The following is a 19,538-nucleotide window of genomic DNA, read 5'->3' as shown; positions in this document are numbered from 1 at the left end:
TTGTCCCGACTGACCCCCTCAATATTTACTGTTTTTTAGATCTTTGTCATTTATTTGAATAAATGGCCTATTTTCATCTTCAACTATGTTATGTGTTTCTATTTTCATCAAAAAATCTAGTGCAGTCGTCTTGTCTCTTAATAACAAAGGAACATAAATAGCTTTAACAGTTTACCGAATACATAGTTAAACATAATCTGAATTGTAATGAAACAAATGTATATCAAATCTTTTAGCAGAACCCGTGCTTTGATAGAGAGATCACGGCAGGAAACAAAACTTTGAATAGCAGGGTGTAAAATTCATTAAAGAAATACATGTAAACAGTAGTTCTATTTGAATCCTTTTCCAAACTTAATTGAGAAACATGTAGGATGATGTACAAGTTCACGTAGGAATATAGTTTATCTCCTCCAGTACCTATATTAGTAATAATATATTCGATTGTTGATCAAGGCTAAACTACGTAATGCCTAATCCCACCGAAATTTCCGTAAGACGACCGGCCTTAATTTCTTTAGCACGCTTTTGCGCATTTCTGTACAATACCGTGCATTTACATTTTCTTATAGATGTTTTTGATGCATAAAAATTGAAAACAGTAAAAAAAACCCAACGGATACCGGTATTTTGATAGGGTTTTTTTTTGGGGGGGGGGGGTTTAAAGAAAACAATATTTTTTATACGATTCTTTCTTCATTTCGATGGTAGACGTGCTTTTCAGAGTACGTTATAAGAATTGGCATAAAAGATAAAGTAAAAACTGTACACCTTTGAAATTTGAAAATATGAATATTTTATCATCAGTGTTATGTTTCCTAATTTTAAAATGAATGTATAGTACCAATCTACGCTTGAAAAAAAAATTCAAATAAAAAAATTTGGAGCATTTTGATATCCTGAGATGACAACTTTTAATTTCCAAATGGTAAAATTTAGTGTTTTATATTTACATATAAAATACAAAATAATATTACTAATCATTAATTACTTTATGAGTAAAATGTCTATTGTAGTATCCTGCTTCGTAGCGTGGAAAATTGCAATTTCTTTTTTATTTCAATAGTAAATGTACCTGTGTTTTGAGATGGTCCCATTATGTTGCAGATACTAATAACAAATCAGTTATAAGAGGTCAAAGGTCAATGTCAAAGGTCACACATAAAAAAGGGGATGGGGTGTATTTCGTATGTGTTTGTGAAATCAATGAAATTCAAGGGGGAATTACTGATTGAAAGGTGACGATGGACACTTTTGGAATCAATTGATTGAAGACTAGATCATGATTTTTATGCCCCCTCCTCCTCCCTGAAAAACGAACATAAAATGAAAGGAAACAAAAACGGTCTTCTTAACTCAAAGTTTCATGTTAACAGTTGCCTTGCAAATCTACTTTCAAGGTGTGAAACAATTTAAATAAATATAATCATTAAACTGATTGTGAAATTGAAAAATAGCAAATCTCTTTAATTAATCATGCAGAAACAACTACAATAAAGCCTTTAGTTTAATAGTATAAAACTTGTTATCATAAGCACATTTTCTGAAAGAAAATCCGAACTAAATAATTATATTAAACAACTGTTTCATGAGTAACATCTAAATACGCATCGCTATTGGCTCCGGTATCACAACTTAGTGATGCGTTATCATTAATATTTGTATCAACGATAGGATCTAAATATTCTGATGATTCACTCTTATCTCTGTCGCTTTTCCCGTTATTCAAGGGTATATGAATGTCCTCAGCGGAGATTGTAGTATTTTCAGGACCGGTATCTAAAACATCTACGTAGCTTCGTCTCTTGTTTTTCTTCGGTACTAGGTATGATTTATTGCTGCTACTTGAATCTGTACTACATGTGGTTGATGATAACACAGAAGATTCGTTTACTTCTTCATATTGTAGCTCGGTTTTCATCTTTTCATATGGCAAAGCAGAAGACTGATCTGATGTGTGTAGTTCAAAGTATTTGCCACGTTCTTGATGATCATTGCGGTTATTATATTGTCCTACGGTCATTAACGATTCGTTTATCTCTTGATACGTCTCTTCCTCTTTAAATGGGCTTCGTTTCAAAGACATCTGTTGTGCATACTTTCTCCGTTTTAAACGAAGTTTTAAGCAATGCTGTACAACTAGAATACTAAGTAGTAGTGCAATTACACCCCCTACTGTTATTATTAAAATGTTGGTATCAATTGGAATATTTGTAGGAGTAGGCATTGAAGCATCAACTTTATTTGAATCAGTACTGATACTGTTTAATATTGTGATAGTCTTTGTGTTTGTTATGCTGTAACTACTGTATTGAAGTTTTTCAGTATTTGATGACACATTTCCAAGCGAATGCGTTTCATGATAAATTGGGACATGTTGAGTACTAAATCTTTCCAGACTTTCAGTTGGAAATTGTGAACTTTGATTATAATCTGAAAAGAATAAATTGACACAGCCATATAAGCATTGCTTATTTCATGCTTTGAAAAAATGACGTGTAATGATGATATGAAAATACGCAAATTACCCGCTAAGCATCCTGTTACATGATGGCAAGACGTAAGGTCACATTTACACTTTTTGTAGCACTGATCGCCATAACTGGGATGTTCACACTTACTTATACAATCATTTCCATAATATCCAGGGAGACAACCTGAAGGTATTTCATAAAAATCACATAAAAAAGGGTGCTGTTCTTAAATTTGAAATGACGTACACTGTTTTATATATTCTTGATATAAAATGATGTTGTCAACTGATTCAATTACTCAACTTAGAAATATCAGTAGTTTGGCTCATTTAAAAAAAAAATAAAGAAGACCAATTTCGATCTTAAGCAAAGTACAAGACTGTTTATGAAAATTATTTAAAAAACGTTTAAATGACTTACGAACACATGCTGATCCGTTGTGGTAGTAGTTATAACAACAGGTAACGCCATCCCTAGGACAATCATAAATATATAAGGTAATTTATACAAATTAAAGCGAGTGTACGGAAACAAATAAAAAAAATACATACTTCGTTACCGATTCCTCGCACATATTTTTAAAGCATGAAATGTGGATTATGACATTGCTGTAAGCACAAGGAAGTATTGTGCATTCAAAATAATTGAATTGACGCATGCGTTCATCATATCAATAAAGATATATTGTTATACAAAACAATACAGATATGACCTAACCGATAATGTTACTTAGTACACAAACTGTACCGCACAATAGTGATTTTAAAAACTTATTCTATAAACAAGAAATACAATAAAAAAAAATAAAGACAACTTTGGATTGAAACATGCATGCAAATGGATAATGCATAACCTAGCGTGTTTTAATTTGAATTCATACACTTTCATACCAAGACTGGTTGTACACCTTAAACATTAATGAACAGATAAATGTATTCTATAGCTACGTCTATATACTGTCAATCGCAACTTCTCGGGAAGTTGCGATTGCTATACTGTATGAATAAATGATGTATGCATAAAACGGGAAAGTTTAATGCGGATGCCTCCCTCCCGCCCTCCAGATTGTTTATTTTTATCTGAAATTATTATTTGCGAAAGTTATAGAAATTAATATTATATTGAAAATTGACCTAACGAACCAAATTTAGAGAGAGATACACTAAATACTTATTTACTAATTTAAAATAAAAACATGTAGAATAAGTTTATTTGTTTAAAGTCAGCTTCAATAAACCGGATGAAGGCAACGTCCATGTACATGAGTATATTATCCATTTCAGTTTCAATTTTTCATCCCTGCCCACTTCTCTAAGTATCCATCAATGCAGTTTTTTTTAAATTCAATTTTAAAGGATTAAAACAAAGAAACATTTGGACAAAGTGTGCACAAAAATGAAAAAAAAAAATTGATTCAACATATTAAGCATTACATTATAATAATGTGTAGAGTGTTAATTCCCGCGCTTGCGCGGGGTATCATCTCGTAGTATTTTAAAAATATCCGAGTCATTTCCCTTATGCATATTCCATTATCATTGTTTTAAACAGTTTATATGTTCTATAATACAATAAATTTATAACCCTTATAAGTATGGAAACTGGCGTGTTTCAGATGTTGTATAACATCTGAAGTTCACTTACCATTTAGGCTGTTTTGGTCTAAAATTGTATTATCTTAAACGTAATTCTTGATAATTATTTTCATTGACCACTTCATTTTTATAAATGTTGTGGAATATGACTAAGAAGAGGAAATATTTCGCTGAAAATTGAAGTAGTCATTTTTTCTCTGTCTTCAACTTCTTTGCGAAAGATCAAGGGAAATTTACGGACCCGTTTCCTTTCCAATGAAAAAGTCTAAATACAGTTCGTTGACATTATACATACACATACATAGGATGGCTTCGAGGGCGACATTCACCAACATTTGCCATCAGGTGACAGGGAAGCTCTGAAGTGTTATGTCGCCCGATGCTTAAGGCAGAGCGCGACATAATATCACATCGATATCATGTTACATAAGGACAAATATCTTGGTGTTTTCAACCGAGAAGTCAAACATGTTATATAAAAAAGATCAAAGATAGTTGACGGACAAATATCAGGATTAGGTATTCTTTTAGGTGCTAGATCTATTATGTCATCATAATTGATTGGTGAATATCCCCCCGTACTTTACAGCTTGAAAAATATGTAGGAAATGAAACAAACTCTGACATTCTATAATAAGTTATGGAAAAAAGTAATCCCGATAATATACCTAAATTCACTTTGAAATCATTTTCAGAGAAGGTCATGGGCTTGTTTAATGGCGTGTTTGAGGCATTTCAGGTACATTTTATTAGTAGAAATGGACATCAATTGTTATTGAGTTCTTCATATTTTTTCGAAAATAACAGTTTAAAACATTATTTTTCACTGTGTTTAAGCCTCCGTACAACCTTTTAAACAAAGCTATTGTTACGAAACATCATTAAAAGTATTTTATATCCTGAATTTAATAAACCTGTAGGCCCCTTTCATTTTCTAGATCTTGACCCTAAATCATTTACACATTTTCAGTTAGACTGAAGTTTTTTGACACTTTTATTTTCTTTGCCTTGTACTTTTAGCAACATAGATGGGGTCATATTTTTAATTTGTAAGCAATGTTGTAAAAAATCGTGCAAATGTTAAACAACTCTACGCATGGAAATGATATTCATTTAAAATGTAGAATGACAAAAAACGGATTTTTAAAAACTTCGTTACTCTCCAATTATTATTCTGAAAATTATTAAAAACTTGCATATTTCGTATACTTATAAAAAATATACCCTTTTCCGCCCAGTGCGATAAAAACCGAAAATTTGCCTTCCCGTGTGATATAAATTCTAGGGGTGTGATATAAGATTTAAATCACAGCCTCTCTGGCAATCTTCGGATGTTATATTAAACCCCTTTCCGTTAATCATCGGTTATTATGATGTAGCGTTCGGTATGTGTCGTTCAACTTCGATCTCCGAGTATGACGTCAGCTTGGAATACAAAAAGTTGCCCCAAACATTTCAGGGAAGTATAGTCGTGAAGCGACTTCTAAATAATAAAGTGTTCTCACATGATGTTTTTTCTAAATTATTTCCTTAATAATTTTTATTTAAAATATAATATAAAAATCATAACATGACAATTTTTATATCGCATCCTATATTGGCTCTCGGTCGCTGTATAACAGCCAGAGAACCGTCAGGCTCGAGGGTTGATATACAGCGACCGAGGGCTAATATAGTGTTCGATATAAAAATTGCCATGTAATAACCTATATGTATTTGTTACCGGTAAAACGACCTTATCCATTTCTAAAACAAATTCCGTTTGTTTAAATTTTCGCTGGAAAAAGAAATGAATACTTTAGTTTGTGAAATGATGTAATTTTTTCCTTACTAAATACTAGTTTTAACATAACAGATAACAAATTTGAATGAATATCATGTTAGAAGATTGATTTAATTCATAATCTACATCAAACATATGTATGAAAAAAAAAACAACAACATAAAACGTTCTACACCATGTATTAGTCCCCTTTCAGTACGTCCTCCAACTGATATGTTTTACAATTGGCAGTGTTTGATAAATTTTGATACACTGTATGGTATTCTGACTAGAATTGAATTATATGATGATCAATAATAAAAATTGCCACTTGTAAAAAGCACAAACCTTTTCGTAGCTAAAATCTTTTTATTTACACAATACTAATATATATATATATATATATATATATATATATATATATATATATATATATATATATATATATATATATATATATATATATATATATATATATATATATATATATAATGTAAGTTGTCTTATCTATCACCTCAAATGTATTTTTGAATTTGTTGTGTAAATACATCTCACTTGTATACTATCATTGCATTTAAATTATATAAATACAAAAAACGTAATAATATTTGTGAGAAATTGCACTTCTTAACCAATTATTGTTACTTTCACCCTAGAAAAAATATGAGACATAAACAACAGGGTATCGTGTAATATGCCTTACGGTGCGATCGTTGGAGTTTGCGCAGCTTATAATTAAATTCACCATTTATTCCCAAAGGAAGCTTGAATTTGCCTATACTGTATTTCTTCTATTGAGCTAAGATTCAGATAAAGTATTTGATTTTAGTCATTAGACGAACAGGGTTACGAAGCAGAACGAATTGTTCTTAGTGGGTCAAACATATGGTTCATGCGTCATACATAACCTACCTAAAGGTTTCAAATTTAATTCAGCTTATTCATTATTTTTCAACAAAATGATGTGTCTAGAAAAAAAATTGTCTTCCGTATCTTTATGTTCGTTTTTATATCATAGTTAAAAAAATAATAATAGAAACAGTTAAGAAGGATATGCGCTGAAAACACTGTAAACGAAATCCGGAATTAACTTCGATCTCATTTCTAATAATTATCATTCTAATAAGCAATTTAGAACGTTTGCGAACGTCAAAAGACTGGCATGTCATAAAAAGAATACAACAGAGTATGTTGAAGCGTGAATACCAAAAAGGACAATCAGGGAAATGTAGCAATAGTTATTCAAACCAGTGGTTACAAATACTTTTGATGAATGGACTCAGAAAGAATAAAGCAAATTGAAAGTCCTTGGATTTTTAAAAAAAGGTATGTAAACGGATTGCTATAGTTATACCTCACGGACAAAATGCAATGGGATCAATGATTTTACCCGTCCGTCAATAAGTCAGTCCAATTCAATCACTTAGTCGGTCAGTCCATCCGTCCGCCAGCTATTTCTGTGTTTTTTTTGTTAGTTCAACTCCTCTTGTGCATAATACCGTTCCATTATTTTCTGGGATATTTGACCCGGTTTGACTTGGTAATTTCGCCATACATTAAATGCAGTAATGAACAGCTATTCATGATCAGCACACATCCATTTTAACCACTTTCCAAATTTCGTTAAGCTTTTTAGGTATTTAGAACACAATGTATAGATGTACATGATGACCCAGAAATCCGATTACATTATTTCTCTGGGAGATGACTAACAAGATAATGGTAATTAGACCAATATTAATTAAGGTTAACTTGACTTAAAATCTTGACTTTTTTCATTTTTTTTATCTGCATCTTATTTCGTCTTTCGTCATCATAATGTATCCATAGTTTAAGTCAAGTGGTTCTTGTCAATAAAATGAACATTATTCTATGCGAAACAGCGGGAAGTATCGATTGCTTATCTTAATGTTTCCCACTTCCCTTACCTAAAGACCAATATTAATTAAGGTGTACTCGTTCATCATCTATTCAAAAACAATATGTATTTCAACCAACATGATGGTGAATACAATTACGTGAAAATAATAACACTGTCAGTTTATGATTATAAGTACTTTTACTGAACTCCATAATGTGAAAACAACACAAGTGTATTAGACGAATGTATCATGCGTTACATCTAGATATGAATCATTATTGTCGCGTATTTCATGGCTTTGTATTGAAATTTCATCATCATGTATATTGTGGACAGGATCAAGGTATTGAGGTGACACTTTGCTGTCATCATTTATCAAGTCAACATGGCTGTCATGAAATGTATTTTTATATCTCGCAGTACTGGAATGTAAAACATCTATGTCATTATGGTTTTCGATAATCACAGGTTTAAGGTATGATGTATTGCTGTTACTAGAATCAGAGTTGCAGGACAGTTCTGCTTGTGAACCATTTGTATCTTGATATTGTGTTTGGGTCTTTATTTTATCATACGGTACGCCGGTAAGTTGATTTGTTGCTTGTAACTCATCATACTTGCCACCATGTCGTTGTTCATTGCGGCTATCATCTATTTCTATGTTCATTAACGACTCGTCAATTTCATTATAAGTTTCTTCCTCTCTCACTGGTTTCCGTTTGACGGATATCTGTTGTGTATACTTTCTTCGCTTAATACGAAGTTTAATACAAAGCTGTACAACAATTATACCAAGGAACAGCGCCATCACACTGCCGATTGCAAAAATAAAAATGTTGGTTTGAAGCGGTAACTGAATATCTGTAGCGGGTGGTGTTGACGTCAAAGGAGGTAAAGGTGGTTTTGAGTTAGTTGGAGTATGATCGGTACTAGTACTTTCATAACCTGTAGTGGGAATCTCTGAACTTCCGCTATACTCTGAAATGTAAATAATGATTTGTCTTCATTGTTCTTTTAGTCTCAAATCAAACAGATAATATCATGCAACGAAGATATATATATAAATATTTTTACCAAAAATGCATCCATGTATATGATGGCAAATGTGTGTACTGCAATTGCACTTTTCGCTGCATTGTTCACCATAAAAGGTTTTATCGCAAGGTTTTAAACAATCAGTACCATAAAAACCAGCGAGACAACCTGATAAATGAAATTTCAAAGTTCTCAAATTGCTGATTTTAGGATAAAAAGTAAAAAAAAAATACATTTCTAGGAAAAAATAAAAAAGATTTTCTTACATGTAATATGACATGCTGTTTTTATGACTTCATCCTTTTGATCATCATAGAATACAAAATACTTTGTTGCAGTAACATTAAAAAATATGAATGACTTACCAACACATGTTGATCCGTTGTAGTAATGGTCATAACAACACGTGTACGTAATTCCATCCCTAGAAATAATCAGCGATATCAAATAAATAAAGAAAAGTATGAACAGAAAATTGTATATTTTACTACCTACGTCGTCGAGCCCTTCTTTCCCTCACACATGCTTTCTTGATTAAACTAGTAAAACAAAACTCTGCCGTGGATATCCAAGGGCAAGTGCATCAGTTGAAATGATAGATTATAAAAGTAAATAGTTCCGGGTGTTAATTACTAGAATCAAATGTAAAATAGATAGGAATATGCGTTGATTTCCACAATATAAAATATTTTACTTCGGATTATTGGTAAATTAAATCAAAGGTTGGTTCTTTAACTTTTACTTAAATACATTTTTCATGAAAAATTTAATGTACAAATGGTGGATATTGTTCTAGGTGTTAAACATTTGTCAATGTTTAACTGTAAAATGTCTCAAAAACACCGTTTGAGTTGTGCAATATTAATTTAAAAGTTTCCTTCTTTTACAACACAACTAATTTCCTTGTTTTATTTATATTATTGTTACGCTTCCGATAGAATTGAGTGCTTTTATTTATTCCTTTACAGCTGTGTATAATTTTAGTACTAAATACTTTTTAATACTGGTAATTATTTGTATTTTGGAACGGACAATAAAATTATTATTAGTAATTTTTTTTCATATTTAAAAGTCATTGTCAAATTAGTTTGTAAAAATTCATACTTACAATTTTGCCATCTTTCTTTTTTAATTGCTAATGTCAGGTTGTACACGTTTTAACTTCCTTTGATGTAATACACTGATACCTTAAACTTGTGTCTTGAGGTTGTATTTATTATTTAAAGCATCCGATAAAACCAGTTCCAGTAACGGCAGAAACAACAAGACAACTAACAAATAACTGTCAAAAAAGTGATCGTCCTTGACAAACAAAATAACACTACTTCTTGTATATGACACTGACATTGGTAGAACTGGTGGAGGTGTGAAATTATCCGACTAATGCAGAACTATCGCGCCAAAGGCAACAACAGCATATCACGGACACTTGAATCTCGTAGCAATGTCTAATTCTTTTAAACAGCTGATGAGGTATTTGATAATTGTATAGACGATACAAAGCAGGGAAACTTATGTGGGTCAGAGGAAATATTGCTCATGGTCAACCATACCACTCAGATTTTTTTGGTCTATTATTGCATTGCGTTAAAGAAAAATCATATTAAACTTCTGTATATTTTCCCCTTGAATCGAGCAATCGAGCATTTCATTTTTTACAACTGTTGTGGAACATTACTTTGAAAGGTGAAAATTTTAGTGATTCATTTTCTTTCTGTCAACACCTTGGATAGAAATCATAAAGAAATTTAAATGCCCGTTCCCGTTACGATGAGACATTACACTACACTTTATTATTATTGTTATTATATTAATTTTTCAGATATATTTCGATTAATGATATCACTGCATCGTAAATTTTGATGACGATAATTCTATCTTTAAATATTATACAACATGATTTATATGGTTTTTCCGTCTTTAACTCGGAAAATCCCGAGAATCCATATCAAAATAAATGTGCGTAATTATTCAAATACATTTAAGAAACTATTTGCCATGCGAAATTACATATCGTGATTTTAAAAAAAGATAATAATCAATAAAATCAACTCCCGTTAGTTCTTCAGTTACTTGATTCTATTGCTAACGACAAGTGTTTGGTTCTTGAAAATGTCCATGTACAGATATTCGTAATTTGTTACATGTGTGAAATAATTCTTTTTATGTCAGTTTATTTTCACATTTCGGACACTATAAGAGCTTCACTTGAGATCTAGATACAAATGCATGTTAAAAAAACCTTCACAACCTTCTCCCTTAAACGCTGCATTCGTATTTCATATTTTCGAAAAGAGAATCGGCATGCATTCTAGGCTTTGATTAAATATTGAATTGTCAACAAAAAAAAGTATACATCAAAAATTGTTTACGAAATTCATACCTTCATTTCACGTTTTCTGCATTAATCTTTACTGTGTGACCTGAGCTATGCACATTGTTAATTTCAATGATTACCAATATTGACATGTGTTTAGCTGTTTTTAAACGATTGTCAGTCAGTTTTATAGGAGAAATGTAAAATAAATTATTGCAAAATGTACAGCAACGTTTCTGCTAGTTGTTGAAAAACGACTATTAGCCAAAACATACATATGTTTGGTTAACTAAACCTACAACGAAAAACTGTTTAGAATGGCTTCGGCTAAAAAGTACATTAATTATCAAAGATATCCGACGGAAAATCCTTACTTCAGCATTTTAATGTATTTTGTAAAAAAAAAGTTTTCTTGAATGTTTGCATTTTGGTACCTGAATCTTTGTATTAGCCAACAAAATGACTGACAGGAGAAACTACGAATTAAAGCATACATTATATTGAAAATAATTGGTACTAATGACAGAAGATTGAACTATTAATATAACAAATAGAAAAAATATTTTAAACTCAGCAAAACGTTCGTGTTCAGCAGCTTCAACAACTGTGACGGCTAAACAAATTGAACTGAAAGCGTCCACTTCTTTATACCAAATCAATGTACCTGACAGAACACACCCAAAAGTAGAATAAACTACACTGTGAAATTATAGCAAAATCAAATTAACGTTGCTTAGTAGCTGGACATGTGCACCTCTTGCAACAACACAGATAGGTCCTAATGGTGATGTAAATGATTACACAAATTTGCACGTGCAATAAGAGACGCACATATGTATTGGTACCTACGACTGAATATGATTTTGAAATACTTAAATAAAATAATATCCGTTAAAACAAACAGAAACAAAAGAGTTTTTCATCACTGCTTGTTGAAAATCAATAATACATTGCCTCTTCATAGAAAGATGAACAAAACTCATACATATGACTCCTTTTGATTATTACGGAATGAGATCGATATTGACCAGTGTCACCACAGCGAATGATAACCGAAGCATATACAGCTTAAATGTATAATAAAGTTTGAATGACTTTGTATGATATTGTTACCTAGACCAAAAAAGCATATGACGCTTAAGCCCATAGTAATATAAATAATACCTTTTTATGAAACTCAATTCATAATTGGTATGACAGCAATTAAGTATAAATGCATTAAATGTTTAACAAAGGAATTTTTTGAAAAAAAAGATTTTTCTGCAAGATCAATGGTCATCATATCCATGAAAAAAATGACAATAACAAACCGTCAACCATCTCAAAAATCCATTAAACGAAATACAAATTCAAAGCAGAGCAACACGGACCTCCAAAAAGATAGAGGTAGGATCAGGTGCCTAGGATGAGTAAGCATCCTCTGCTGACCGGTCCAACCGCCATGCGCCCAACGTCAAATCGGTAAAAATGTCATTATCGGGGAAAATGTCCTAATTTGGGGAAAAATCATGATCGGGAAATACAGAGAAAATTCCGTGGACAAGTCGGAATCAACCAATAGTCCAGAGCAGAGCAGTCACGAAACTCTGGAAAACTTCAGAGGCAGGATCAGGTGCCAAGGAGGAGTGAGCATCCTCTGCTGACCGGTCACCCCCGCCGTGTGCTCTTTGTCGTAAATGAAAAAAAAAAACAACGGAAAAATCCGTAGACAATTTGATGATTAATTATGGTCTAATAATTAGTATGAAAAACGTCAGTCAGCGTGCGACCCAGTGGAAGATTGTATTTGCTGACGATGTCGTTGTATCGACCATAGAACTTACGAAAAGATGACGTCAAACGAGACTGTTGATAGTCCTGTTTAATCAACTTGTTTGTCAGTAGCTTGCCTCGCCTTAGAAACTGTTCACACGAAGAGCATGCTCTTGCGTATCGAATTAACTGAGAGACAAAGACACAATATGCAGCTGGTGAAGGTATATTGCTACATAAGTGAGAAAAGTTGAGTATAGAAAAATTGGAAGTCATCGCGTTTATCATAAAAGTTTTGTTGTTTGGTTACCATCAATGTCCATGTCCAGTAAAATATCCAAATATGAAACAGATTACGCAGACTATGTGGTATCTTTTATTTCAAGTTCACTGGGATATATCGAGTCGACGTAAGAATGGAAATAACAATTGAGAATTAATAATACGGCGTCGATATATCTGAATGTTGAGTTGAAGGCCACAGCGAGTGATTTATTTTTTTCACGTACAAGTTCCTGAATAAATTTTGCTTCATAAGAATACAAATATACTAACAAATCACTATTCATTTTAAGACTTACAAACAACTATTTTATCTGAACACTTTTTCAAACTGATATATATATATATCACAGAGAAATTCACCTTATTGGAGCTCCACCTCCGCCCCGACCGGGGCTTGATCTCATGACCTCTGGAACCCATTCTCCTAGCAGTGAGCGGCCACCGCGCTAACCACTGACCCATCTAGGCAAGACAAAAATCTTGCTTTCGATGACGAAGGGAAACTAGCGCCCTGGTATATATATATATATATATATATATATATATATATATATATATATATATATATATATATATATATATATATATACGCAAATTGCTTAATGTTGATTAAACAGTATCAATTTGGGACTTTAAAAGAATGTCTTCCTATAGTGTATTAAACAAAGCAATATATGTCAATTTAATGATCACATTTCGAATCAAAGTACTGAAGAACTGACGGGAGTTGATTTTATCGATTATTATTCATTTAAAAATCAACAACATGTTACTTTGCTTGGCAAGTAGTTCACCCCTGCGAATGTTATTGCCATTTAAATTTTAGACCATGTTGTTTTATTTGACCATTTCAGTTTAGCAGTAAAAAACATGCCTCTTGTTTATAGTCTATTTCCTAGCATCTAGGTATTTGTAATCAAATATAAAATCTGGAGGTTTATTGATTTTAAACTTTATCCTCATTAATTGGTGAATAAAATGTGTTCTAGAAATAAATGTGACAATACAAAAATATTGTTTTTGTCTGCTGTTGCAACAATTAAAATGCTTTAAAAGAGATCCCCATAGGATTAATTCTCGATCCGCGCCTGACCTAGTAATAGCATCGATAGTGAAACAGACTATACTATTTTATGCAGAATGTTCCTTGAAAATGGCTCGATATACTAGGTTTTTATGCAAAACAGACACCCATTATTTTTCTAAAAACATGGTATTGCACACCACAAGCATCAAACATGGCTATGATTTTATTAAGCAACCCAATGTTTATATTTTCAAGCACTCTACACGTGGTTGAACACGAACGATAACTCTGTTCTGAGTATCATCGTTTAATAGAAATAACCGCTAGATGGTGAAATAAGATATCTTAAAAGATTTTCATGTTTTAACATAAATCAAAGTAGAATATGACATGAAAAAACGACCAGTACTTACGTATTTTGAGAATATTATCCGAACACTTATACTTCCGCTCGAAATTTTACAGGAACTGAACAAATCTCGGTGAAGTCTAGTGAACTTTCATTCGAGCAACTCTGGATTTATTACATACTTAGCAACGATAATGAAAACATTCCGAACACTTTCGCAGGGGTGTAGTTTATAATCTGTCTTTGAATTATACACATTTTTATAATATGAATTCTCGGACTTTTCCGACAAAAATTTTGAGAAAAACCCCGTTTGAATCGTGTTGTGTAATGATTAAAAATAGAATTGATTCCATCAAACTATGTATAAGTAATCGAAATATTCAAAAACATTGTATGGATCCAAGCAATAATGAACTCTAGTCTCGTTCATCCAGATGCTCGGCTGTCTCCGTTAAACTCCAACAAGCTTGTGTACACCAGGTCACATGATAGCTTGATGACACGACCTCTAAATATAGAATGACTCTCTGATTGTCGGAGATTTACGGAGACAGCCAATGGTTGAATGGGACTTTATTGAACTCTGGCGTATGAATACATACGACAGCAAAATATATCTAAATTGTTCGTATTATTTAAAATCTGACTATATTCAAGGTATTCATATATAAGTTTCTTAAAAACCAATGCTTCAAGATACATTACATCGAATTATTTTCAAGAACTAAATCTTATCAGCGGTGATGATTTGTGCTTAGGTCCAAACACTGTTTCACATTCGGTTTGCCAGAGTAACTCCCAAAAAGGAAAAAAGGAAATATCTGTGAAATCTTATTTTGATCAATATATGAAATTCAAAAATTACGTGTTCAAACATCTGAAGACTTTTGTAATTATTTGTTTCTGTCAAATGATTTTTCCATATTTTCAAACTGTTTTGATTAATTTAAAAAGATCGTGGAATCTGAAACTTATCGACGAAGACGTTTCAATTCTTAAACATCAAGTTGGCAAGACGTTTAAATCAAATTGCTTACTTCTATCTATACTAACCATGTCGATTTACTATAAAAAAGTTTGAACATGTATATCTGGCGTTTATAAAAACTAGAGTCACAAGAAAAAAATCAACATTTTATCCCATATTGCCTAAAACACGACTTTTAGAAATTGACATTTTTAAAACATTATGCAATAAATGCACACTATCAAAAACTGTATTTGAAATCTTTTAAATTACATGTAGTTGAACATGGATGAATACATTGACATTATTTACTTTACTTTATTGTTTATAAACATAATTTTTCTCCTATCATCGTCATTATGTACTAGTATCCATATTTTATGTAAAATAGTTCTTGTTCATACAAATAAGTATTAATCTCTGAGAAACACCAATCATTTATCTTTAAAAATACCTTTTGACCAACATTAGAATGTAAAATCGTTTATTCGTCTACTCAATCATTTTGTATTTCAACAAATACAATTAACAATCGTTATGAATTTCATGAAAATGAGAACACAATTTGTTTTCATTATCAATTTAATAGACTCACTGAACTCCAGAACGTGAAACATAAAACCAATGAATTAAACAAATGTATCATGTGTTACATCTAGATACGCACCATTATTGTCACCTATTTCATGGCTCTGTAATACTGTTTCATCCTTTTGTATATTGTGGACGGGTTGAAGGTATTGAGATGACACTCTGCTGCTATCATTTGTTGAGTTGACATTACTGTCTTTAGTTATGATTCCTCTTTTTGCAGTACTTGATTCCAAAACATCTATGTAACTATGGTTTTCGTTAGTCTTTGGCTTTAAATATGATGTATTGCTGTTGCTTGAATCAGAATTGCAAGACGAGTCTATTAGAGAATCACTAATGTCTTGATAATGTGTTTGGGTCTTGATCTTATCATATGGTACGCCGGTGAGTTGATTTCGTTCTTGTAACTCAAAATATCTGGCAAACTTTCGTTGTTCATCGCGACTACCTTCTCCTAAGCCTATAAATGACTCGTTAATTTCATTATAAGTTTCTTCCTCTTTGACTGGTTTCCGTTTGACGGACATCTGTTGTGTATACTTTCTTCGTTTTATACAAAGCTTAATACAAAACTGTACAACAATTATACCAAGGAATAGCGCTATTACACTGCCGATCGCAAAAATAAAAATGTTGGTTTGTTGTGGAAACTGAATATCTGAAGTGGGTGATGTTGAGGTCAAAGAAGGTAAAGGTGAGTTGAAGTTCGCCGGAGTATGATCGGTACTTGAACTTTCATATCCTCTGTGGGGTACCTCTGTACTTCCGCTGTACTCTATAAAAGGCAAATTCTTTTTTGAGTTTAACCCATTTAATGTCTTAAAATATATTAATACCATTATGTGCAGAAGAATGGAATGAGAAATTTTAAGATTACCAATGATACATCCAGTTATATGATGGCAAAATTGTCCAGTATTGCAATCACACTTATTGTTACACCGTTCTCCATATAAGCCGTTGTCGCATTTCTTTAAACAATCGTTTCCATAATATCCAGCAAGACACTCTAATAAATGATATTTAAAGATTCTTATATTGAAATAGTAAACAAAACAATACATCTGAGAAATGGAAAAAATGTTAAGATTGTGTTTGCTTGAGAGTTCCGTTTTAAAGACTTTATTTTCATAAATACCATATAATTAAAAGATACATTGTTGACAGATAAAAAATAGAGATCACTTACGAACACATGTTGATCCCTTGAAGTAATGGTTATAACAACACTTATACGTAATTCCATCCCTAGAAACAATGACTGATGATGTAAGATTATGGAGAAAAGAAGGTATGAAAAGAAAAAGGTATACTAAATGTATACTAAACTACTACTTACTTCGTAAAGCCTTCTTTCCCGTCACACATGTTCTGTTGATTAAACTTTAAAAAAACCTCTGAATATACAAGGTAATGTGTAACATCTGAAATTATAATTTGTAAGCGTCAATATTTCCGCGTGTTGTTAATTAATAGAACCTTGTATAAAACAAATAGAAATATTCATTGATTTCCGCGACAATAAATATTTCACTTTAGATATATCAATAATTTTAAAAGGGTTGATTTTGAATATACTTTTGAACAAATTATGTGAAAATGATAACTAATGTTATAAGAGTAAATTTATTCAATGCATCTCAAAAATAGAGTCACTGATTGCAAATGAGTTGTGCAAAATCGTTCAAAAGTTTCCTTATTCTACAACCTAACTAATTTCCCTGTTTTATCCATACATTTTTCATACACATCTTGAAAATTTTAGACTGTATTCAGGCCATCAATTATGGAATTAAAACTTCAAATTCTAATATTAATAAACCGTTTGCAGTTATGGTTATAATATCACGCATACCTTACTTCATAAATATGGAAATTCATTAATCTAAATGATGTATGAAACATGGTTATTTAGATTAACTTAATTTAAATTAAATATCACGTTTGGCTCATATTACATTCCCATAAACCTTTTTCACTATAACAAAAAATACGCAAAAGTAGTATGTAGTACTCTAACTGTTCACTCACAGCGATTTTATTGACACTTCTTGAACGCGGACAATAATCACACCGACAATATCAAAAGCATTTGGCACTCTATAGCTTGGCAATCTCATTGATCTGAATGAAAAAATGACCATAACACATTATGGACCATCTCCAAAAGCCATAAAACGAAATACAAATTTATAGCAGAGCAACACGGACCTCCAAATAGATAGAGGTAGGATCAGGTGTCTAGGAGAAGTGAGCATCCTCTGCTGACCGGTCACACCCGCCGTGTGCTCTTTGATGTAATCGGAATAAAAAATCGGAAAAGTCTGTAGACAATTAATTAGGTGAATAATTATGGTCTAACAATTAGTATGAAAAACGTCAGTCAGCATGTGACCCAGTTGAAGATTGTATTTGCTGACAAGGTCATTTTATCAACCATAGAACTTACGAAAAGATGACTTCAAGTGAGACTGTTGATAAGCCTGTTTTATCAACTTGTTTGTCAGTAGCTTGCTTCGTCTTAGAAACTGTTCACACGAAGAGCATGCCCTTGCGTATCGAATTAACCGAGAGACAAAAACACCATTGAAGTCATCGCGTTTATCATAAAGTTTTGTTGTTAGGTTACCATCAATGTCCATGTCCAGTAAAATATCAAAATATGAAACAGATGACGCAGACTCTGTGGTATCTTTTATTTCAAGTTCACTGGGATATACATGTATCGAGTCGACGTAAGTATGGAAATAACAATTCTTAATTGATAATACGTCGTCGATATACCTGAATGTTGAGTTGAAGGCCACAGCGAGTGATTTATTTTTTTCACGTACAAGTGTTTGAATAAATTCTGCTTCATAAGAATACACAAATAGATCTGTTAACAATGGGGCACAATTGGTATTCATGGGAATTCCGGCAGATTGTTGGAAGACTTGATTTCCAAAAACTACATAGATGTTGTCTATCAGAAACTCAAGCATCTTTTTAATGTCAACTTTAGAGTACTTGTGTGTGCAATCAGAATGGTCTTCAACAAAATAATTTTTTAGACTTCCAATGACAAGGTAAATATTTTTACGACTTCCATTTGTATTGAAAAAACAACTGTCGATGATATAAAAAAGCCAAGATTTAATTTGTCATGAGGAATGGTTGTATAAAGCGTTGAAAAACCGTACATTTTGATGCTATTGATTTTGGTGAGATTTTGTGACCTCAAAGTTTCTAATAATTCTTTAGAGTTTTTTAATATCGACATCTGATTAACACCACTTCTGGAGTATATTGTTGTGCAGTAGTCTTGACGTTTCTCCTTCACTAATGTAATTAAGTAAGGAGTGAAGAGAGCGGTTTGGTAAAACATTTACTGGAACCTGCTATATATCTCTGTTTGTAAGGACTTTTGTGAAACTTTGGAATCCAGTACAAATAAGGTAAAATTCATACTCAAATTCATTTTGTGTATTGGAGATATTAAAGATATCCATTACAGATTTATGATTTTGAAGTATTT

The 19,538-nt window shown here is 32.0% G+C and overlaps 3 protein-coding genes across 3 annotated transcripts; all 3 read right to left on the bottom strand.

Moving 5' to 3' along the window:
• Positions 1-972: 972 nt before the first annotated feature.
• LOC105317863 (uncharacterized) lies at positions 973-3,098 on the bottom strand. The gene is made up of 4 exons (XM_011414648.4): positions 3,026-3,098; positions 2,895-2,947; positions 2,529-2,657; positions 973-2,433 (listed from the first exon to the last, which is right to left on the bottom strand). The coding sequence occupies exons 1-4, from the start codon at positions 3,046-3,048 to the stop codon at positions 1,574-1,576; spliced, it is 1,065 nt and encodes a 354-aa protein (XP_011412950.3). The 5' UTR covers positions 3,049-3,098; the 3' UTR covers positions 973-1,573.
• A 4,789-nt stretch (positions 3,099-7,887) lies between these two features.
• Positions 7,888-10,207, bottom strand: LOC117681909 (uncharacterized). Its single transcript, XM_066073800.1, has 4 exons — positions 9,223-10,207; positions 9,093-9,151; positions 8,767-8,895; positions 7,888-8,670 (listed from the first exon to the last, which is right to left on the bottom strand). Exons 1-4 carry the CDS (start codon positions 9,249-9,251, stop codon positions 7,928-7,930), a joined length of 960 nt encoding a protein of 319 aa, XP_065929872.1. The 5' UTR covers positions 9,252-10,207; the 3' UTR covers positions 7,888-7,927.
• Positions 10,208-15,969: 5,762 nt separating this feature from the next.
• LOC105317720 (uncharacterized) lies at positions 15,970-17,490 on the bottom strand. Its single transcript, XM_011414455.4, has 4 exons — positions 17,361-17,490; positions 17,211-17,269; positions 16,899-17,030; positions 15,970-16,796 (listed from the first exon to the last, which is right to left on the bottom strand). The coding sequence occupies exons 1-4, from the start codon at positions 17,387-17,389 to the stop codon at positions 16,057-16,059; spliced, it is 960 nt and encodes a 319-aa protein (XP_011412757.3). The 5' UTR covers positions 17,390-17,490; the 3' UTR covers positions 15,970-16,056.
• Positions 17,491-19,538: the final 2,048 nt, after the last annotated feature.

The sequence above is a fragment of the Magallana gigas genome, chromosome 2 (genome assembly GCF_963853765.1).
Source record: "Magallana gigas chromosome 2, xbMagGiga1.1, whole genome shotgun sequence".
NCBI lineage: Eukaryota > Metazoa > Mollusca > Bivalvia > Ostreida > Ostreidae > Magallana > Magallana gigas.
Note: the sequence above shows the minus strand (reverse complement) of the source record. Positions and strands in the feature narration are given on the sequence as shown.